The following is a 22541-nucleotide window of genomic DNA, read 5'->3' as shown; positions in this document are numbered from 1 at the left end:
GCATGGTCAACTGACTCTCTGACCCAACTTCTCTGTCTTGTGCTCTGCCTGGGTCAGTGACACCTGAGCTTTGAGGGTTCCACAGTGGGTCTGTGTATGCAGGGCTGATCCTGCTGCCAGCTCCACTCACTCCTTCCCCAGTTCGCAGCAGAGACTAGTAGGCCCAAGGTCAGTGGACTTCATATTGACAACGTCTCTCCACCCTAGGCTGTCGGAGGGAGGGAGGAGGCTGTTTGGCTCGATACGGCCCATCTTGTGAGACAATAAATTTGGCCATTGACCCAGCAAGCAGACGTCGATAAATGAACGGTTAATATAAACATTGTCCTTCCCAAATTAATCCAGGCTGTGGGGGGGGGCCTGGGAAAGTGGGAAACTGAAATATGGAAGGAGGTCGGAGGACAGGAGCATCGCTGGGAGTCTCTCAGCCTTCACACACCCCTGTGGGGAGGCAAATGCGCCTTTCTCCCTCAGTGAGTGTGCTCTGAGGCAGGCGTGTGCTCTCCTAAGGCAGAAACACAAAGGGAAATGGCAGAACCACCCCAGCCTAGGTGAATCTCCCTACTTCCTTCTTCCCCCCCATGTTACTTGAGATATGTTTAGCTGACAAAGGGTTCACTGCTATATAAATACATGTCTTGGAGTGTCTATGTTTTCTGAAGATCCTAGTGTGGAGAGTAGACCTATCCAACCTGTGCTGGTCACCCCCCTTTCTGAAGTAGGACTCAGATTCATGAAGAATCCTAGCATGCTCAGTGCCCTCAGGTAACTATGGCCCCTGTGTTTTCCATGGAGAAACCTTGTGGTGATTTGAATGAGAATGGCCTCCATAAGGCTCCTATAGTTGAACACTTGGTCCGCAGTTGGTGGGACTGTTTGGGAAGGATTAGGAGGTGTGGCCTTGTTGGAGGAGGTGTGTCACTGGGGACAGGTTTTGAGGTTTCAAAAGACTCATACCATTCCCATCATCTCTTTCTCTGCCTGCAACTTATGGATCAAGGTGCGACCCTCAGCTGCTCATGCCGCCAGGGCAGCTAACCCTCGGCAACCATATGCCTCAGATGAAGTGCTTGCTTGTTTGCGGCAGGATTTCTTTGTGTAGCCTTAGCTGATCTGGAACTCACTCTGTAGACCAGAACTCTGGCTCTGAACTCACAGAGATTTGCCTGCCTCTGCCTTCCCAGGGCTGGGATTAAAGGCGTGTGCCACCACCGCCCAGCACATTAACTGTCTTTCTTATGTTGCCTTGGATGTGGTGTTTTATCACAGCAACAGGAAAGTAACTAAAGGTGCTGCTTATTTGGAGTGGCACAGGCCGTAGCCCAGAGCACTGCTCTGCTCTCTGCAGTGTGGCCTGCTGTTTTCTCTTCCGGCACCGGCAACCAGCTGTACTCAGCTTTCCTCCCGTGTCCTGTGTCTAAGCCTTAGGAAAACGGAGGCCCAGAGCTCCCTGGATGGGCTGTGAGGTCCAGTGGGAGGCCCACTCATTAAAAAGGCCACTGGTGACACAGGCAGTTGCCCATAGGTTATGGTCTCCCTCCAGGTCAGGTTGGTGGTACGTGCTGTAAGCCTGCAAGCTACTGTCCCTGCTTCAGAATAAAGAACCAACTCCCTCCAGGCCCTGACTTCCCCAGTGGGAAAGCTGCCTCAGAAGCTCCCAGCACAGAGCAAGGTGGAGAACCCATGATGGATGGGCACTGGGGAGGAGGGGGGCTTGCTGGGGGGTGAAGGGAGGCTGGCCTGCCCTGACTGGGCAGATGGGAAGTAGCTGTCAGCACCTAATGGGCCTGTGACAAATGGGGTGGGATTCAGTGGACGCTACCTCTCCATGCCTGCCCCAGAAAGGCTCCAAGGATGGGAGATTCCCAGCCCCAAACTCAGGAATCATTACGTGAATCTCAGGAAGCCCAGGAGAGGTCTGGGTCCATTTCTGTGGTTCTTGGGGGGGCGTTTCCTGGATCCCCTGCATGGACAGAGACAATCGGGTGGGGGCTGGGGCCTGAGGTGGGCTTCCAGTGGCTCACGCCCTACTGACTGGCCAAAGCAAGTGCTGAGCTCAGCGCTGGCTGACCCAGGGCTTTAGGGACCATTAAAAACATTCTGGGCTGCCGGCCGCCAGAGACATCAATCTATGCTGGACACAGCGCTTCTGCTCTCTCTCTCTCTCTCTCTCTCTCTCTCTCTCACCTCCCCCGAGCTTCCTCCGGAGCCTTACCTCTGGTCTCCAGCTTCACTTTGGCCTGTCTTAGCTCCTATCCTCCTAGATGAGGGCTCCTCTGCCCTGCTGTTTGTGAGACACTTATCCCCAGAGTCTCAGGGATACACGCTGTTGAGAACTACCCTGGGGAATATTCTGGGGGTCCCACTGTCAGGAGGCCCTAGAGGAGATGTAGGAGAAGGGGCTGTCCAGCTAGGGAGATGCCATCCGTGCGTCAGAGGACCAGCATGGGAAACTGGGAAGCTGGAGGCAACAGTGGATATGGCCTTAGCAGCACCATGCTGAGCGTCACAGACCTTTGCTGAAAATGGCTGAGAGGGAACTTTGGAGTATTTTCTAATAGGCTGTGGAGGTCCAGTTCCAGCCTGTCTGGGCAGGATCTGGGGTAGTTGTCTGACTATATTTCCTGAGCTTGGGTGGGGCTTGGCTGCCCAACCGAGGGCCCTGGAAGTTGGAGAGGTGATGATGGAGGTTGCTGGGCCCAGGCAGCAAGTGTGAGCCCTGGGCCCCATTCACTGCTAAAAGGAGGAATAACAGAGGAATAAGAAGCCAGGGACTGTCCGAGAGACTTCTGCGAATGCTCTGTGTAGTTCAATGGAGGGGAACCATCCCAGGCCTGACTTAGGAGTCTTGTGGGCAGAGCAGGGCTAGGGAGACAGGGGGACATGCCATTGTTGCTCAGAGAGCCACTTACAAGGGAATAAGCAGGCTGGGCATAGGGGGACAGTCCACCTGTGGGAAGGGCACTTCATGGTGGCACTGTGGGATGTAGCCCCTGCTTCCCTTGCATGTACCCAGTCTGTAAGAGAGCCCGAAAACACCACCAGGTGGGAGGGAACAGGCCAGGCCAGCAGGATCACTGGGACACTGCTGTCACCAACCTTCATGGTGCCCTAGGATCCCTGGAAGGTGGTGGCAGAAGACAGGGCGCTGATGTGGCAGGGATTGTGGCTGAGTTAAAGGAGCCATCTTCTTCTTCCTGCCCTGGATGGCTGCATCTCCAGGCTCCCCCAGAACACTGAGCCAAGGATGCTGACCTGGCAGGGGCAGAGGGCAGGCTGCCACTGAGGCCAAGACGGGCGCCGCCAGCCCAGAGGATATAGAGGGCTGCTCACTCGCCATTGATCGGCCAGGAGGCTCTTCTGAGGTATATGACGCTGCTTGTCCTGGTCAGAAGACAACGGCCTTGCTCTGGGGTAATTGATTGATCCTCCTCTTTAAGAATATTCAGAAAGCTCCGTTCCAAGAACAGGCAACTCCTAGACCCTACAAGCCAGTCATGAGGCAGGGAACACAGGAGGCAACCTATAGTCTCTCCAAGGTAGAGGGCACAGAGTTCCCCCCTGCCCCCCGCGCCCCGCTCATGACAGGAACAGCTATGGGACAGGGGATAAATGCTGGTGGCAGGAGGGTGGGGGCCACCTTCATGCAGATGCCACCAACTGCCCTGAATGTTTCCAGGAGGTAAAAGGGTCAAACCTGGCTGGATTCTGTATGCTGTGTGATCCTGGAAGGTCTCTGAGCCTCTTTGGGGTGCTAAAACAGGAACCCAGGACTTGTGAAATAGATCAGAGTTCCAGGCACCTCCCCTCTGACCCTCTAACCACTTCCTTGGAACAGCCAGGTGACTTTTGGTCCATAGATCCTCTTCTGCATCAGGTGAACTGCCTGCCTAGCCGCCTCCCCTTCCCACGAACCCACACCAGCGATACTCAAGTCTTTCCAGCCCACCTGGGGAATTCCTAAGCATTCTTCAAAATCCTCTTCTTTCCCACTTTGGGCCCAGTAGCAGGTGCTGACTTTGTCCATGGGATGTCCCTGTGCTCTTTTGGCTTGGGTCTGTTTTGCCCTGACCACTGCTGGTAAGGATATAGAGGCCAGATGTTGCTGAAGCAGGAGGTTTCTGGACATCTCCATTGGAACTGCCCCCCACCCCACCCCAGACCCTCAGGCATCCAGTTTCCCCGGCAACAGGATCCAGTCCTGCAACCTGGGAAGTCATCCTAGCCATGACACCTGACAGGCAAAGTTTCTGAGGCAGGTCAGTGCCCTAGGTTCTGTACGAGAGTTCTGGGAGTAGAACTGCTGCAAGTCCCACACTCTCTTCATGAGTTCACCTCAATGGACCTGAGTCCTCAGAGAAGACGGCAAAATGGGGACGCCTGGATACCACCAACCAATTGTCTGGCCTCTATGTCAGGATGGCGCCCTGGTATGGCTATGGGGCCAGATCAGCACTAGTCAGCATTGCCTCTCCCCGAGGGGCTGAGACCAGCAGGGGTCCGGATGATCTGCTATTGATGAGGAGAGCAGGAGGGAACAGGCCCGGCCTGGGTCAGCAGATCCGCTATGCACAGGATGTGCCTGGCTATTGATCCAATAGACACAGGCTGGATTGGGCTCTTGGGGGTTGTTAGCCCATTCAGACTCGGTCATGGGAGCAGGGCTGTTTTTCCATCATGAGTGTGTGATGTTTCCCAGTGCTTAAGCTACTGCTCCAAAGGGCACCTACACAGAGGATACCTGTCCCTCAGCTCCATCCCTAGCAACCAGGCTGTGGTTGCCTTGCTAATTGGTTGGCCTTGGGTGCCCCAGGATACAGACACTCCTGTAGAGACCGTGATGCTAGTGAGGGGTGGGAGGAAAACCACAGGCAGCATGAGATCCAAAGGCCAGAGAGGGAGGCAGGCACAGGCATAGAGAGCATAGAGAGGGGGACAGGCGTCCCTAAGTGTCCTCTTGAACTCTGAAGACAGGCATGTGAGGGAGATGCAAGGGGAGACCCTGACAGGCAGGACAGCAGAAGTGCCACAAGTGAGGAACTTCATTGATGGCGACTTGGATTCTGCTACTGGCCCTGGGGAACCTTCAGAATGGGCCCATGCTCAGGTGGGGCTACCCCAGCCCTCTGTCTGTCTGTCTGTCTGCATGGCTTGCAGCTGATGTGCACGGCCACAGATCAGTAGTGGGAAGCTGGTTTACTCGGTGGGGTCTGGCAGCCTGTGGAGTCTCTCTAGACTGCAGATAGGGCCTTGGGCTGCCCACACTTCCCACTCAACCTCCACCACTAATGAATTGGAATTTAATCTAAAAGACCTTGGCAGGCAGTCTGGCTCCAGGGGGCACTTGGTGAGGAGTGAGCAGGTGGCTGGGTTCTCCTGATAAGCTATTACCAACCCACCGGCATTTTGGGGCGGGAGCCAGGACTAAGCCCCGCCAGGGAGTTGACACCGCGTGATACATCTCCCACACTTGGGACGCTGTGGTAAAGTGAGGGAGTGAGAAGAGAAACCAGACAATTCCTTTGGCAGCTTTGGGAGCTGGGTTTTCTGGACTGTCAATCTAGTCACACAGGATGGTCAGGAGGCCACGTGACCTCTGCCAGAGCAGAGTCAGTCAAGGGGACCGTGAGGAGCAGGGCTTGGGTATGGGTGGCCTGCACGGCTCCCGAGGGACACTGAATGTCAGGTAAGTTTTGTCATCATGAGTTTGCCCCAGAAATGCCGCCTTGCCCAAGGCCACGCCCAAGGAGGACCCCTAAGGAAACCAATATAGCTATCTGCTCTGCCTTTCTTCTAGGGTCCCAGGGCTGCTTTTAAAAGGGCAGCGAGTGTCTCAAGACAGTATTCCATAGAGAGGGAAAGGAGGGTTTTGTCAATTTAATGAGAAAATCCATCCAGTCTCTTGGCCATGTTCCTGCCTGATATAGGACACAGAGCGATCTCAGACATCCGGTTGCAGCCTGGCCCAGCAGGTGGCTCAAAATGTGAGCCCCCACCCCACCCCAGGCAAGCATGTCTGTGGGTCTCCTTAAACCTCCTGTTGAACAGGTCCATTGGCCTCTGACCTCTGACCAAGCTTGTCCTATGCCTCTTTGGCCTCCCTGCCACACCCAACCTTCCTAGGCTTCCTTAGCCCTACCCTTTGGCTGTTTTAGGCTCCTCCCTCAGCCACCCTGGACTTTCCTAGCTTCCACAGCCCTCTTGCTGGCCTCCCTGGATTGCCCACCTATCATATGGCCTAGGTATGAGGCCCTGGGTCCCAACTGTCCTCCTGTTTGCACAGCAAGGGACAGGAAAAGCACCTGCTTCGGTAGGTAGTTTGACCCCCCAGTGAGAGCTGCCCAGTTCCTCAAGGTGCCTACTCACCCTGTGGTCACCTTTATGGTCCACTGTCCTCCCACTAACAGCTTACAGCGTTGTTATGACAGCTACTAGCTAGTGACCACCAGCCTTGGCCCCATCACTCACTCTGTCTTTGCACAGCAACATCTTGACAGGTACCATGGACCTGGTGATGTTGCTATGACCACTCTCATAGTCACCTTTGTGGTCATCTTTCCTCAGCGTCACTTCACACCATGGTCACCTCACGCTCACTTCATCCTTATAACAGTCACCTTGCTCAGTGGTCATTCAGTTCACCTCATGATCACCTCCCTCCGTGGTCACTTAACCTCCATGGTGACTTCATCTCATGGTCACCATGTCCTCATGGGTACTTTCACCGTTTGCCACCAGCAACCCATCTCAGTCTGCCTAACTACCATTCACAGAGGTCTGCCCTATCACCCTGCGGTTCCCCAGGCTGGTCCTGCTCATCTGGCTGTGTGTCAGGGAGCCAATGGCTCACTTCCCGGATGGGGGTCCAGGCCTGGGGCCTCGTGGGGGTCATGGAGCCAGGAGCTCTAGGCTGACAACAGGGGCAGGTGTCACTCTCAGAAGTAAACACTGCCCGCTTATAATGAATGGTGGGCCGCGGGGGAGCCACTGCGGTATTTAACAGCCGATATTGGACTGTGCAGCTCAGCCTGGAACAGGCGCATTATGAAGGCTAATGGATTTTTGAGGCCAGATTGATTTTTCATTAATTTGGTAAAAATCTTTTTCCTCTCCCCTATAATTCTGTCTTAAAACGCTCCCCCTGACAGCTCGATAAGTCACTCCCCGCCTTAATGCACGTCTGGCTCAACGTCTGGGGCTGCGGGGGGAGGGGAAGTCAGAGCAGCTGCCAATCACCCCCCAGGTAAATACTGCATTATGCATGGGCATGGAGCCTGGGCCACCCCAAGGTGGACACACAGAACAGTAGCCAGCCCAGGCTGCTGTAGACCCTCTCTGTCGGGGTAGGCCTTGGCCACAGGCCTCCTAGGGCTTCTGGGGTGACAGGAAAGCCCTGAGACACCATCGTGAGGAGAGCTGAGTTGGAGACCCCTTCATGAAGGATGGGACCTCGGATTTGTGAGGCCTCTTGCTCAGCTCCCCCACAGCCCCAGCCTACAGTCCACAGTCCAGTCTGGATTCCCACAACAGGGGGGCTGTTATTTCAGTCGTGCCATCAGCAGCTGGGCCAGCCTGGGCCTGCCAGAGCTGTCTCCCCATTTTCCAGCCCACCTTGACTTTCTTTTCTAGATGTTCCCAGACTCCACCCTGGGGTTCCTAGATTGTCCTAGTGTCATTCTCTATAGGTGACACTTGGGCTTCAGGTGACTCTGGCCTTTCCGTCCAGCTAAAGAATCCACTCAGCATCTACCTTATTACCTTGATGTCCACTCGAATGCCAGCACCAAGAGATCCCACTAGAGCTGCCTGCCATCCCTAATGCTATCCCATTTCCCGGAGTCACAGCATCATGGTTGCCTAGCCCCATACTGGACACTTAAGTATCAGAGATGGTGATACACAAAGGTGTTGATGCCAGGGATAGTGGGTAAGGTCAGGCAGACAGGAGCCAGGGAGGAAGACCAATGCTTCATGGTTTGCTCTACATGGCCTGCTCAGCTTGCTTTCTTATACTTCCCAGGACTACCTGCTCAGGGATGGCACCACCCACAGCGAGCTGGGCCCTCCCACACCAATCATCAACGAAGAAAGTGCCCCACAGACTTGCCCACAGGCCCATCTGACTACCCTCTGAAGGTCCCTTTCCCCCAGGGTGACTCTAACCTGTGTTAGATTGACAGAAATGAATTAGCACTGTGGCAGAGGCAGGGGACTTCAGTGATGGCGGCACGGAAGTGATTTTGACATAAGCCGTGGTTGAATGGGACGATGGAGGTTGGGCGGTAGAGCAGAGACCCGTGTTGGTGGGGATGGAGATGGGGTGAAAAGCTGTTGGGGAAAGAGAAGAGTGGGGAGGAGGAGAGAGAAGAGAGGGGGAGAGAAGAGAGGGAGAGGGGAATGTGAGGGTTGTGAAGTTGGGGATACAGAAGCGGAGAGTGAAGGGGGTGTGTGCCTTGCAGAACAGTTCTGGGGCCTCGGGGCAGGTGTGTGGGGAGATCACTTCCACAGCCTGCAGGGGAGAATGGGACTCGGGCCTCATGAGTGGATAGGGCCAGGGTTGGGGCCTCTTTGGTCCTGTCCTACCTGACACATGAGAGCAGCATGCTGAGGACAATGGTTGCAGGTGAGGGGCTGGGTTGTGGCCACAGCCCACTCATCTCCTCAGAGCTGAAGGAAGAGCCACAGGACATACATAGCTGGGACTGGAGTCTCAGTGGCCTATACGGGTACAGTGCATCTTTTCTTGAGTCAGAGCAGAGCCCTTGCTGGGCCTGTCTAGTGTCCTCTGCTCTTGGAACAGGGCCAAGAACATTTCTACTCCCGAGGGAGCCAGGGTCCTGGGCCCCCATTGTCTAGAGAGTTTTGTTGCCCTGCCCACCAGAGTTGTGGGTTCTGTGCTCTTGGTAAAGAGCCGTGGCAGGCCACGGTGTGATGGCTGTTCTCTGGCAGTGGCTTTCCGAAAGCCGATAGGCTTTCTAGCCAGGCTAGTGTGATCTGGACTGATCTAGCTCCTCCAAGGCCAGCCGCAGGTCTTCACCCTCTTTCTTATTTTGGGAAACGGAGGCACAGGCAACTAAACCGCTGTAACTCTGTGCCTTGTTCTGGCTTGGCCATCTTTTTTCTCCCCCGCCTGGGCTATAGTTCTGAGTAGCTCACTCCTGCATCTGTCCTATATCAGTTGCCTCTCCCCACTTGAGCCAGTACCCAGCCAGAACCCCCCCACCCCCTACTGTGGGCTCCTGACTTAGGTGCCCCATCAGGCAGGACACATGTCTGGCTTGCATCTTCACCCCTCTTCCTTGGACAGCCCAACCGTGTAGTGTTAAATTTACTAAGGGATGACAGGAGTTCAGGGACCCACCTCCCCGGCCTGGGAGCTTTGGTGCACGGCTTTCTCCCATGTCTGCAGCTGAACTCACAAATCCCTGGCCAGTGGGAACAATGAACAAAATAAAATATTGATGGGCATGGGGGGTGCGAGTGGTAGGCGGAGGCTCTGGGCTGGGCCTCAGACCCAAAGCACACATGTGAAAGGAGGGGCCTAGAAGACGGTAGCCCTGAGGCCCCTGAGGTTGAGGCAGGTAGCAGGGTCCTTCCACCTGGCCATCTCTATTTGACTATCCATCACCAGCCCCCCACTCCACGTGCACCCCGCCCTCACTCCATCTCCACCCCCACTCTCTCTTCTGCGCCTCCCTCTCCCACATTAATCTCCGGGCCTCTCACTGCTGATTCAAGCAAAACAGAGTTTGCCTTTTCCCCTCTCGGCAGATTTTGTTGGCAAAGCAGAAAGGAATCACAGCATACGCACGTCTCAGCCTCCTGCCCAGGGAGCCACTCTGAAAATGAAGCACCCCTCCGTGGTGTGAGCTGACTTGGGTTGTATGTGTGGCCAGTGCGCACAGGCACCTCACTTCTACGAGCCTTGTGATCTCCCTGATGGTTCTGGACCCTGGCTCCTCATTGGCTGTGAGGAGACAGGCCGGTCCCTGTTCTTCCCTCTTGGGCAGCACATGTGTGACATATGTCACTTGTCCTCTGCAGGTACTCGGAGCCCTCACTAGCCAGTTGGCCCTATCCTTGTTCATGACCCCAGGGTTCACCTGTGATCCACAAGCCAGAGGCTGCAGTTTTGAGCAGGGGTGTGGCCAAGCAAAAGCAGCCCAAGGTGGGGACATCGACTCTAAAGGCTGAGAAGATGCCAGCTAGGTCAGAAGGTTTGGGGAACTGTGTGGGGTGGGATGGTAGGAAGAGATAAGCCAGGGTAAATGGGCCAGAACCAGGATTGCTCACATTCTCGGTGGGGTACCCATCAGCTGGTCCATTAGGGTAGCAGTGTGTGTGAAGATCAGGGCCAATACCCTCCAGCATGCCAGTGTGCGTTACATACACCCATTTTCTCGTCTAAAAAGTTCACACAGAGGGCTAGGTAGGGCTTCCCTGGTCACTCAGTCCTAGCCCAGATGGAATTCTAGACTCTACCTGGTCTTGGGAGCTTTCTCACCTTGACAGCTGGGCCTGAGTCAAGGACCTCTGTCCTCCTTCTGGGAGGAGTCTCCACAGCACAGGAAGGGCCTTAAGAGAGGTCCCTGAAATGGGGAAACTTTTGAGCCAGGTACTTGAGAGTTAAGGCAGAGAGCTCAGTTAGCAAGGGCCCAGGAGTGAAGGCGAAGGCGGCATGGAAAGATTAGTGGAGAGGGTACAGACAGGCCCTGGTAGCCTAGCCACTCACTGTGCAGGCGAGGGGCAGCTCCAGGCGTCATCTCAACAGATCACCCAAGATGTGCTTGTGTGTGTGTCCCACGCTTACTGTCCTCCACAAGGTCTGCCCCCCTGTCATTCCTGATTATCATGTAATGGCTTCCTTGACACACAGTTTTATTAATAAAATTTGCAAGTGTTGCGGAGCCTGAGCGGCCTTGTCCATTCTGCTGAGCTGGAGATTGTCCCGGGAGGGCAGGTGAGTGGATCCCCTGGGTGGGTGCCTCTCCTATTTCAGAAGAAAGCTGCGTCTTCAGGACTCACTCCACTCACCGGCTGGCCCTGGACGCGGATGTCTGGCCAGGGTGATGGGCGGCAGAGCCCTGGACTGTGTAGGCAGACCTGGAGCATGGACTTGGGTGCTCTCCCCTGGGAGCCCCTGGGCAGAGGCTTGAAAGGGCGTGGGTGGGTTGCTGACTATGGCCGCTTGCTTCTCTTTCCTGGGCCGTCCTCAGGTTCTCAGAATCCTGGGGGTTGGAAGAGCTGCAGCCTCCTCGGGCTGCATGAATGGGTGACAGCCGCCCCCTGGTGGTTGCAGAGAGCAAGTTCTCCATCTAATTTGTTTTGTTTTCTTTCTAGTTCGGGGACTGAGCCCAGGGTTTCTTGCATTCTCTACCACGGAGATACATACAGCCTTTCTGTTTCCATGCGGAACCTTCCAGGGCCTTTGAGGGAGAGCATCTTCATGGCTTCAGCCATGCATAGCTCAGGACTGCGTTTCATATGGTGTCCCCACCCTGTCCCTCTGAGTCCGGGTCCTGAGCCCATCCTTCTGGGGAACCTGTCAGGACCTGCGTGGGAGCAGGTAGAATGGGCAACAGGATGGTCTGGAAGCTGGGGAAGCATGAGGGGACTGGAGATAAAAATGTCTTTGCTGAGATCTTACACACGGAAGAGCTGACTAACCAGCAAGGGAGGCTGGTGACCAGAAGGGCTACTAGGAACCAGGCAGAATCAGGGTGGAGCCGTCAGGGTACATGCCCAGAGCAACTGGATGTGAGGATAGAGCCAGGCATCCGCAGAGTAGATGAGGCATGGCAGGGGCCAAGGGGCCTGCTGCTGGAGGACAGCCCCAGCTCTGCTGCCCTCTGCAGAGGGAAACTACATCTGGACTACACTGAGACATCTCTCTGGTGGGGTAAAGTGACCGAAGCTTCAGTACCCGACTCAGACTCACCTCATCTGACCAGCATTTTTAATAGACATCTCTAAGCAAGGTGGGGGCAGCCTGATAGTCCCCAAGAGTAGAGGACAGACCCCGCTAGGCACATCTGGCTAGTTGGAGCTGATTCCAGGGTGATGTACATAGGAGTATGGCCCCCACAGCCATCCTGAGCACACAGGGATACGGGGTGTCCAGCTCAGGGGCAGGTGACACAGTTCCTGTTGGTGCAGGGGTCAGGGTGGCTTCCAGTCTTGCCTTGTTTATTCTTGCGGCTCCAGCCAAGGATGGGCCAGGGGCGGGTACGTGTGGGCATCGGTGTCTCAAAACCACACTCTCTCTGGTTCCACAGCAGTGCTGCCCGTCGGGGTCCCTGCAGCCAGGACAGAGATGGATGTTGTCAGCCATCACTGCCTGCCCTATCTGTGGCCACCCTGAGAAAATATTAGAGCCTTCTAGGAGCCATAGGTGTGTTAGGGGCATGTTAGGGGCATTTGAAGTGGCCATGCGAGGCTCCTTGTTTGTTGCTTGCCACCCAAACCCGGGGTGGCCATGCTGGACAGATGTGACCTCTGGGATAGCCTGGTCTACTCTGGGGACAAAAACCCCACCAAGGTGGTCTGGGCGCTTCATCTGGAGTAGGACAGTAGCCACGCTATGGAGGCACCATCAGAGGTGACCACTGCCCAGAAAGCCACTCCTACTAAAGGCTACCTAGCTACTTTCCCTTTGAGGACCCGGGGGTGGGGTTGGGGACAACCAGGGCTGGGTAGGACTGAGGGTTGGGGAGCTTTTCCTAGGCCAAGCGCTTACTGTGCCACGTGGCTCAGGGCTGGGCAGCAATGACACGACCTGCAGGCTCACGCCTTCCTCGCCCATGCTCCTCAGCTGTGTCACCACCTCCAGGTGCTTCCACCACTTGCACGGCTGCCCGTTCACGGACACGATGTAGTCGCCCTCCTTCAGGCCAGCGGACTGCGGAGAATGTGGATCGGTGAGGTGGTGGCAGTATCTAGCGGTCCTCTAGGATTCCAGCACCCCGGGCTAGAGGGCCTTTACCTCAGCCTGACCCCCAGGGACGACAGCAGCGATGAGGACTGGAGAGTCTCCGCGCAGCGTGAACCCGAAGCTTCCCTCTCCTCGAGTCATGTGCACCGGCCCTACCAACTGCCATCGGTTCTTGGTTGAAAACACAGACAAGGGTCCCTGGGAGGAGACAAGTGGTGGAGGGCTGGCTGGGTGGCAGTCACAGAGCCACTGACCCCCATCTTAGCCCACACACCCTGGAGCAGGAACAGGGGTGGGGCCGAAGGGAGGAGGACAGGTTGGGGAACTGGCCTGCTCACCAGCCGATGGAAGAAGTCAGTCACCTTCACCTGCGACAGGCTAGGCATCCTCACCTCTGGGGTCTGGTGAGTCTTGGCTGACCAGGTAGGAGGGAAAGGAGGATTGGAGCTGAACCCCAGGCCCTTGGCCCTCCCAGAACCAGCGTTCCACCGGTGGGATTTGGCTCAGCTCAGAGGAGTGTGTGGCCCGAGGGGGCACATGGGACCGTCCTGGGTCCTCAAAGCCTAGCTGTCCCTACTCACAGCTGGGGCTACACTATTTCCCTGAATATACGTAGAGGTTCCCAGGAATGTACTTGGAAGCCCCAGCTGGCACTGTGCCTCTGTCCCCTCTTGCAAGGCAAGAGTCAAGTGGGGAAGGAAGTGGCAGGGGATGCTGGGCTGATATCCTCACAGTCTCCACTTCTCAACACAGCCTGCCTCCCACCCACCCAAAGAGGGCTTTGCTCACTGTGTGAGGCTGACCTTCAACTCTGTCCTCCTGATTCAGGGTCCCTAGTGCTAGGCTGGGATCTATAGACACGTGCTACCACACCCGGCTTGCTGACTGCCTCTCAGCTGTAGCTGCGGGGGCTCAGCTTGGCCCTCTGACTGGCAGACTCATCCCGAAGGGCCCTAGATGCTCACGTTGGATGTCTGGGGCCTCCGTAGCCTCGAAGAAGTCATCCTCGCGCTCGAGCTGTGAGTACTTGGCCAGGGAGCGCCGCAGTGCCTGAGTCACCACAACCTGCAGCAGGTCCACCTTGCGCAGGACTCTGCACAAGGTGTGAAGCCGCAGCGCCTCCTCCTGGCCCAGGATGGCACGCTTCAGGTGGGCCTTGGCTGTGCACAGGCATGGCACTGTCACACGCACGCACGCACGCACGCACGCACGCACGCACGCACGCACGCACGCACCATGCATCATGCATACAAGCTGGCCCCTTCCAGGCGGGGTTCCAGACCCTCTGTCTCAGGATGCATTAGGAAGTGGAATGAGCCACAGGGTTGGATGGTGTTGACCAGATTGGGAAAGTCCTGCCAGGCCCAACAGATCAGCAAGGGAAGAAAGAGCTGTCCCCAGCTGCCCAGTTTAACAACCCTCGTCTCAGCAGTTCCCACCAACCCAGGGATGTCAGCTGCTGAGTGGCTGTCGGGGCCACACCGTGGTTAGCCCAGGGCCCTGCCTGGGATGTCTCACCAAGCTTCCTGCGGTCTTCTGGGTGCTGCGGCAGTGTGGGGCCCAGGGGCTCATGGGGAGTGGAGGGCTGGAAGACGTGCTCCTGCCTTGCGAGTTCACCCTTGGCTGCTGCTAGGGGTCAGAGAGTCCATGAGCCTGAGTAGGGAGCCTCTGTGGGTCCACACAGGCATGAGGAGGGACACACTCACGGTGGCTTTCGCAGAGGGCCATGGCTGCATGATAGTGGGCCAGGGCGCAGAAGTGCTCAGCCTTGACGTGCGCCAGGTTAGTCCAGGAGGCAGGCAGGTAGTCTCGGACAGGTGGCTGGGCCATGGCCCGGTGCACAAGCCCATATTCAGTTGCCACCTGCCAGCAGGCATGAAGGTACAAATGGAAACTCTGTCTTTCCCTCAGCCCATTGGAGCTCAAGAGACAAGGCCACTGCCTCTGCACCCTGGGCTTAATCTCCATCTACTCTGCCCCAAGTTCCAGCAGCCTCTCCCTAGACTCCAAGCTGAGCCAGACCTGGGCATCTGGGGGCTCTGTTCCTATTCTCAGGACCTCAAGAAAAGCTGGGACAGCAACTGGCTTTAGCGAATGACACAGAGCACTAGATGCAGGTGCCCATCCTTCCCTGACCTGGCTCCATCCCAACTCTGTCCCTGTCCTCCTGAGCTCTGCTCTCACTCTTTGAGTGGCCACCAAGTCGGGCTTCTGGGCAGGGCTCCTTGCCCTCACCTGGGCAGCTTCCTGGGCCAGCTGCAGTTGATCTGGACAGATGTCAGGTGTGGCAGAGGCTGGCAGTAAAAGGCCCTTGAAGATGCATTCCTGTGCCTGGGCAATCATGAGCTGCTCCAGCATGGAGAGAGAGGCAGCACTCATGTCTGGGCTTGGCGCGTGGGAGAAGTTCTCCCTCAGGAGTCTGAAGGCCCCTGAGGATGGATACAGTGCTCATGCGGGCAGGGATTCCCCATGCCCACCAGGACGACCTTCAGAACGTCACACAGGGAGACCATGTCCACCAACACTACTTCCTGCCACAGAGCTGGGCGCCACACCCTTCTTATTTATGGTCTACAGCTCTCACCAGCAGCCCTCTGGAAAGCCTCAGCAGCGTGGTTGGTGCCCTCGGTGCAGGAGCAATCCTGCCGTGCTCCAATCTGCGTGTGGAGTGCCCCAATGTTAAACAGTACACTGCCCTTCTCGAAGGCCAGAGCCCGCTGCTGTGCCGGGACCCCCGTGAGCGAGTCGTACCTGCGGCATGGTGTCAGGATGGGTACAGTTCCCATAACGACCTGGCCTCCCTTCCCTGGGCCTCCGCCTCTGTTGCTAGCCCCTACCAGTGGAAGAGCAGCCCGGGGCTCCTGGAGGGACTGAAGAAACGTGCGTCCAGGAAACAGAGCTGGCTATAGTAGGCTGCGAGCAGATCCAGGCCCGCCTCGTCCCTGCTGGGAGTCCTCGTGGCCTAGAAGGGAGAGTCCGGGTGGGCCCAGTTCCGAGACCCACCTCAGGATGCCACCCTAGGAAATCCCTGGGTATCATTCCCAAGGAGCACTTGACATCCTGGGGACTTTGAAGGCAGCCTGGCACAAGAGGTCACGTAGGGCCCCGAGGAGGGGCAGTGCACTGCTCCTTCCAAGAGCAACAGAGCACAGTTGGAAGAGTCAGCTGTTAGTCCCAGGTCCTTCCACGAACACTGGCTATCTCCCGGATTTCCTCCCACCATGTAGGGAATCCAGGTGAATCTCTACACCGGGATCCAACCTTCTCTCCCACTTTCCTCTTCTGTCTGTCTCTGGAGCAACCAGATGGGGAGCAGCCCACCCACCTGCCGTAGGTCTTCTAGTTCCTGGATCTCTGTCTCAAAGGAGGTACCATCCTCTCCAAAGTGCTCAGAGATCAGCTCCTGAAGGAAGAACGGGTATTGCCCTTGGGGGGCACTCCATCCCTGGCAGCCCGCTCTGGGGATGGGAGGGGGCTGTGGTAGAGCAGGCTGACTTTGAACTTGGGGCCAAGGAGAAGGGTTGAAGACCTGGGGGTGGGGCGGGGCTGCTGAATATTGGTGTTCTGGTTCCCAGGGCTTGGGTTCCTAAGACAGAACTGGGACGGGGGTTCTTATGGTATCATCTTTACACATATTTTCTCATCTGCCACCTTGTAGACTCTGATGCAAAATCGTGAGGTCATGTCTCTTTCCCGAGAGCCCCTACAGGCTCTGGATGAAGGATCATGGCTTGCTCTGGAATCTGAACCCCCTCCAGGTCACTCAGGAGCCAGCTGTTCTCAAAGAGTAGGTACCAGATGGGTGACATGCTTGAGGCAGGGGATCCTAGAACTTGGTGGTGGGACTGGGGATGTCAGAATGGTGAGGCCCCTTCATAGCTATTCTGGGGCAGGGCCCCAATCCAATCCTTCACATAACCCTTACGTGGGGACCAGAAGGTAGCAGGAGAGCAGGTTCAGTTCCCCTTATGGTTCTTCTTCCTCCCCACTGTGCCTCAGCTTCCTCATTTGTTCAACTGAGATGACTAGATTAGGAAGCATCTAAGCCCCGCCCCCAGCCCACTTCAGGGCCACGCCCCTCAAAGTTCACAGGCCGGCACTTACCTTCAGCGGTGTGGCCCAGTCCAACTCCTTGGTTTCCTTCAGCCCCAGGGGGATCATGGGAATAGTAATCCCTTCGCTAGAACCAGAAGAATGGGCTCTAGACCGGCTACCCACAGCGGCCTCTTATCCTGAGGTTCCCGCCGCCCGGCTGCACCCGCCACACAAGTCTGCACGCCCCGCCCCGGCATCTCACACCCCTCTGGCTGGTCCACATCTACGCTGGTGCTCAGCTCTGCCAGCTCCTCTTTCAGCAGCTGCAGGTTGGAGTTGACGTAGCTCAGCTCCAGTGCGACTGTTTCTCGGACCCAGGTGTTGCTGGTGGCTCTGGGAGGGGCCGGGGTAGGAGAGAAGACCCAGGCCTGAGGCAGCTCCAGTGACCCAGAATCACTGAAGCTCTCCTGCCCCACCCCCAAGCTTCAGAGCCTATCTGCAGGGGTGGGTGCTGCCGGGGTTAGTTCCCCTCGCTGGAGTAAGGGTGGGAGCAGGGCTGGCTCGGAGGTGCCCTCCTTTCTAGGATGCTTCCGCTTAAGGGTTCATTCTCCAGTGCCACTATGATTCCATCTGGACATGGAGGTCTCTGATGACAGGGAGGAGGATGCTGAGGGGGTATAGGACCGGGGCTCCTGTATAGTGTGGGTTGCAAAGACTGTGGGGACATGAGTGTGTGCAGAATGCTACTGTGCTCAGAGAAAGTAGCCTGGGTCTTATGATCCTTCACTTGCAAGGTCTCCAACCTTTGAGTGCCCAGTCACACACAGTCTCTTCTGAGCAGCCTCTGAGGTTTACCAGATACTGTTGGGCCTCCTAAAGGGGCTTTTGGTCCTCTGGCCAAGCATATCTGGGGAGGCCCAGAGGTAGGAATGGGCCTAGTCTGTCTGTGAGGTTCTAGGCTAATGGTGAACTGTATAGTGTGGCTACTGGGGCTGCAACAGCAGCTGGGTCATGGCCGTCTGCCCGTGTGTCCCTCTTTCTGACTAATAACAGGATCGCCACCCTGTCCAGGGCCGGGCGGCAGCAGTTGCTCACCTGTAGAGGTTTTCAGCACCGGTCCGCATCCGGAGCTCCTTGCTGATCTGCTGGTGGAGCCGAGCCCTGTGACTCTGCAGCTGGCCAGGCTGGTTTTGCACAAAGGAGCCATAGCCCTGCAGGGAGGATGCAAGTGGTTATGTCCACAGCGCCCCCATCAGCATAACCCTCACCAAGCTCAGAGGACCTGGGTCTGTCCTAGCGGGAAGAAGTAGGCACTGTGGGCTGGATCCCCAGCTAGTGTCACAGGGAGGGGCCTAGGCAGGCCTGGCTGGGGAACAGGGGTGAGGTGCCTCTCCTCAATGCTTCACAGATAACGTAGGCTCAGACTCATCCCAACCAGCGAATTGGCCCATACATCAAGAGGCCTCCCCAAATAACCCACTCTCCTAACACTGGGTACTTCATAGCCCCACGGTTTAAACTATGATGTAATGGAGTTCTGGACCCAGCTCTTGAGAGATGGCTCAGTGGGTAAGAGCCCAGAATGCTCTTGCAGAGGACCCAAGTTCAGTTTTCAGCAACCATGTCAGGTGGCTCACAATTATCTGTAATTCTACTTCTAATGGGGGAATCCAACACCTCTGGCCTCTAAGGACACCTGTACTCATACGTAAATAACCACACAGATCTTTAAAGATCTTTAAAAAATTAAAATAAGGGGATAGAGAGACAGCTCAGCGGTTAAGACCACAGGCTGCTCTTCCAGAGGACCCAAGTTCAATTCCTAGTATCCATACGGCAGCCCAAAGCTATAACTCCAGTTCCAGGGGATCCGACACCCGCACACAGACATCCATGCAGGCAAAACACAAATGCACATAAAATACAAATAAAATAAAATAAAATAAAATAAAATAAAATAAAATAAAATAAAATAAAATAAAATATGTGGTAGTTCCCCATAGGAAGCCCTTTCTAATTGTCCTTGCTGAAATCAATCAATGTCTTATGCTCTGGGGACTCACCAGATCAACTCAGAATGTCGTACAATTTGCCTTGGGCTCTGACCACCTTTCCAGAGAGCTACTACCAAAGCACAGGACGAACCTCCTTGAAAGGACCCAGTCTATTTAGCCCTGGAGTCTTGTCTCCGGGCCTCTGCCCACAAGGCTTTTGAAGTAGTGTGGTCACAGGCACTGAGAGCCGTGCAGTGATGGGCCATGAGACGGTGCTGCTCAGGAACTGGGTACCCGGTCTGTGACACAGTGAACAAGGCATTGGGTTCCAGTGTCCCTTTGGCAGCTCCAGTCAGATGAGAGCTCCTCCTGGGTAATGTGAGATCAGTGGCCTGCGTCATCTGTGATGTCCCCTCTCTCCAACTACAGGCTCGGCCACGGCCTACAGGGCTTCCTCCCAGAGCTGCCAAGGCGTGGGGAATTGGTGGTGCTGCACAAAGCCTGAGGTCCTCCAAGCCACGCAGCGCAGCATTTTTGCCCTGCCCAGGTTAACCCGCCGGTTTAAGACTTCGTGGTAAAGATTTTGCTGATGGCTCTTTTCCCTGGGGAACACCCTCACTAGTGATCACATATGAGGGAGGAGGTCACAGAAACTGAAAGGCTCTAGTCCAAGTGACACAGAGTGGGGTGTGTGTGTGTGTGTGTGTGTGTGTGTGTGTGTGTGTGTAAATCCTGGCAGAGCTGATCCTGGCCATGCATTCAAAGTGTGGCTTACTGTCATGCAAAGGACAGCCTCAGCATCTTGCATGGGTTAAAGCGACGCTTTCGCCTTGGCATGGATGGAGCTCCTGGAGGCAATCACTTAGACTGTGGCCCCAGGGTTACCATGAAGCCAGCTTTCATGTCACTGAAGAGCGCCCACAGAAGTGGCACCTGGGCTCACTCTGAAAGAAGGAGGCCATTAAGTCATCCTTGGGTGACTACAGATAGGTGACTCGCTTTCTGGATAGCTGGCACAAGATAGCATAGGGATAGAGTGGAGCCACATTGTACTGTCTCCTTCTCAGGACCCACCCCTGCCTGTGCAGGAGGGAAACTTGAGGCCACAACAGTCTCCTGTCTTCAAAGCTACTAAGAAAACGGCACACATCTTTTCCCCAAGACCCTACTACAAGGTTCTAAGCTTATTTATGGCCGATAGCCTCAGTCCCTCCCCCACCTGCTAGGGAGCTGCAGCAGCTAGCCACTCTGAGGTTTCACCAGCCCCAGACCCTGGGCCTGTTCTTGCCCTTTTTAACCTTGGTTCACTTATGGAGGCCAAGCCAGCTTCCTAACCTGTTTTGGTGGAAAGGCAAGATAAGCTGGGCTGGATGGATTCTGGAAGCTGATAGCCCACACCCAGTTTTCCACACTGGGCTGAAGGAAGTGCTCAGCAGGGAGGGCACAGGTGCTAAGTAACCATCTCTCTCTATCCCGGTATGATCTCCCCACCCTCTGGAAACAAAGGCCGTCTAACCATGGCTGACCTCCATGGTGGCTACTCTTGTCTAACTCTGGGAGAACTTGCCATCAGTACAGACATCGCAGCAGCAGTGGCCAAACCAGAACAGGGCCTGGCCACGACCAGGGAGGAAAGGCATGGGGGTCAGAGAAACAAAACCTCCCACTCAAAGACCCAGTGACCTGTACTGGGCTGGTCCTCAAGGATTAGCAAAAGGTGGGGGGCGGGGGGACACAGTTATCCCCACACAGGCCTGGGAATAGAAAGAAGGAACAGAGCAATCCTAAGCCTTCCCAGGCTTCTCTTACTGAGTCAGCTCAGGGTGGGGGAGTCCCACACTATCCACAGGGAGGCTGACCAATGCAACATGCACTTCCTCCACAGGGCACCTGAAAGGCATGGCCACCCTAGGAAGAAGAGTTCCTGGAGAACATGTTGCAGGCTGACTCCGTCTCCCTCCCTCCCTCCTTCCCTCTCTCCAATCTAACCCCTCCCCAGTTTGAGCTAGTCACTGTGGTATCAGGCATGCCTGGTTAGGATGGAGCCCTTGAGGGTTCTGTCCAAGTCCCAGTGCCTTCCTCTCTTCCTCTTCCTCTCCCTCTCCTCCCTCTCCTCCAGGAGACCTGATACACACACACACACACACACACACTGGATAGAATCAGCCAGCAACAAAGTACAATCTGACACCAGGAAGGAAGGTGGGCAAAGAGCCATGGGAACACCCGGGAGTGTTGTGACAGCAGCTTCTGCTTAGCAGCCCCTGGGGATGGGCAGGAGTACCCCAGAGCCTACACACATACTAAGAAACCCAAACACTCACTGACCCCTAGGAAATACCCAGACCGGAGAAGCAGAGAAGGTTAACATAATATCCCTTAGGCAAAGAGCAAACTAGTTTCCACTTCACCCCTGTGTTCCTGGAAGCCCAGGCACCCTCATCTCCAGACTCAGGAGCTTTGGAGGGGATGTATGTTGGGGAAAAGTAGTCAGGCTTCCCCGTGAAGTTCCGAAGGTTTTTGCTGTCTGCTGTCACAATCTAACCACTAATGGACACTGACTCCTACAGCGGGGCACGCAGAAGACACTGTTAGAGAAGGAGGCTTTCTAGACGTCAGAAAAAAACACGTGCTTGCTTGTGGAGGTGAGGGAGTGGGGGTTGTCACCCATCAGAACCAACTTCTTGGTTCTGAGACCCAAGGGGTTCTCTAGCTTCAGGGGAACCATCTAGACCGTGACTGCTCCAGTGTTACTCCCATCGGGCTGGAACACCGGCTCTGGTCTCTCCTTGGGACCTCAGTATCCCCACCTGGCATTCAGGGGAGCGGGTCCCAGGAAGGAAAGGCCGGGAAGGCCGCACTGCACAGCGCGGGGCAGGAGGCTGAAGACCCATATCCCTGCTCAGCCCCCACCTTGCGGATGCTGCCGTCGTCCTGCGGCCGAGAGCTTTCCTCGCCAGTGCCCTGGCCATCTGGCCTCTCCTCAAGGATCATCGCTGCTCGCTCGGACGCTGACTCCGAGAGGCTGCGAGCAGCAGGCCCCTCGCGCTCCAGGGAGGATCAGCCGCGCTGCTCCGACTGTCCCCCTCCTGGAGGGTCCGACTGACCGGTGCGGCAGAGCGCGGGCCCCGCCTGCAAAACTTGATGTTGTCCAATCAGAGGTGAGGGCTACTCCGATGGATAGAAACTACTACCAACCAGAGTGAGAGAAAGGCGGGCTCCAGGTAAGGGATCTGGTAACTCTTAGCAACCAGGGCCGCTCGCCGATCAGGGTACGCATGCGCAACGCTAGGTGTTAGGCGTGCGGAGAAAGTTAGGAAAAGACAAGCAGAACTGGGGGCGGCGACCAAGAGCCGCTGCAGCCTCTGCAGGGACTTCAAGGCTTTATCTCGTCACCCCGGCAACGGGACCCTCCAGGATTGCTCCAAAAATGTTTACAATGGGGTTTTTTAAACGGTTTGTTAGAGACAAGTGCTTGTGCTGATTCTAAAACAATGCCTGCTTTCTTCCCGGCACTAAGAGGCAAAGCGCCGCTGCGGTCCCCTTGCTTCCAGAACCGCCCCCAGAAACCTCGCCTCCGG

The 22541-nt window shown here is 56.0% G+C and overlaps 1 protein-coding gene across 5 annotated transcripts; it reads right to left on the bottom strand.

Moving 5' to 3' along the window:
• Positions 1–11928: 11928 nt before the first annotated feature.
• Rhpn1 (rhophilin, Rho GTPase binding protein 1) lies at positions 11929–22102 on the bottom strand. Of its 5 annotated transcripts, none has more exons than XM_006520447.2 (15): positions 21874–22102; positions 18062–18177; positions 17231–17359; positions 17036–17111; positions 16257–16334; positions 15769–15893; positions 15516–15682; positions 15167–15360; positions 14638–14794; positions 14450–14560; positions 13897–14091; positions 13270–13346; positions 12983–13129; positions 12737–12898; positions 11929–12296 (listed from the first exon to the last, which is right to left on the bottom strand). In XM_006520447.2, exons 1-15 carry the CDS (start codon positions 21952–21954, stop codon positions 12123–12125), a joined length of 1989 nt encoding a protein of 662 aa, XP_006520510.1. In that variant the 5' UTR covers positions 21955–22102; the 3' UTR covers positions 11929–12122. The 5 variants fall into 5 exon arrangements, with proteins under 5 accessions (XP_006520510.1, XP_017171922.1, XP_017171923.1 ...); XM_017316433.2 differs by having other exon boundaries at positions 15516–15588; positions 15683–15893; positions 21874–22099; XM_017316434.2 differs by having other exon boundaries at positions 14450–14557; positions 15516–15588; positions 15683–15893; positions 21874–22097.
• Between the last annotated feature and the right edge of the window lie 439 nt (positions 22103–22541).

The sequence above is a fragment of the Mus musculus genome, chromosome 15 (genome assembly GCF_000001635.26).
Source record: "Mus musculus strain C57BL/6J chromosome 15, GRCm38.p6 C57BL/6J".
NCBI classification, from domain to species: Eukaryota; Metazoa; Chordata; class Mammalia; order Rodentia; family Muridae; genus Mus; species Mus musculus.
Note: the sequence above shows the minus strand (reverse complement) of the source record. Positions and strands in the feature narration are given on the sequence as shown.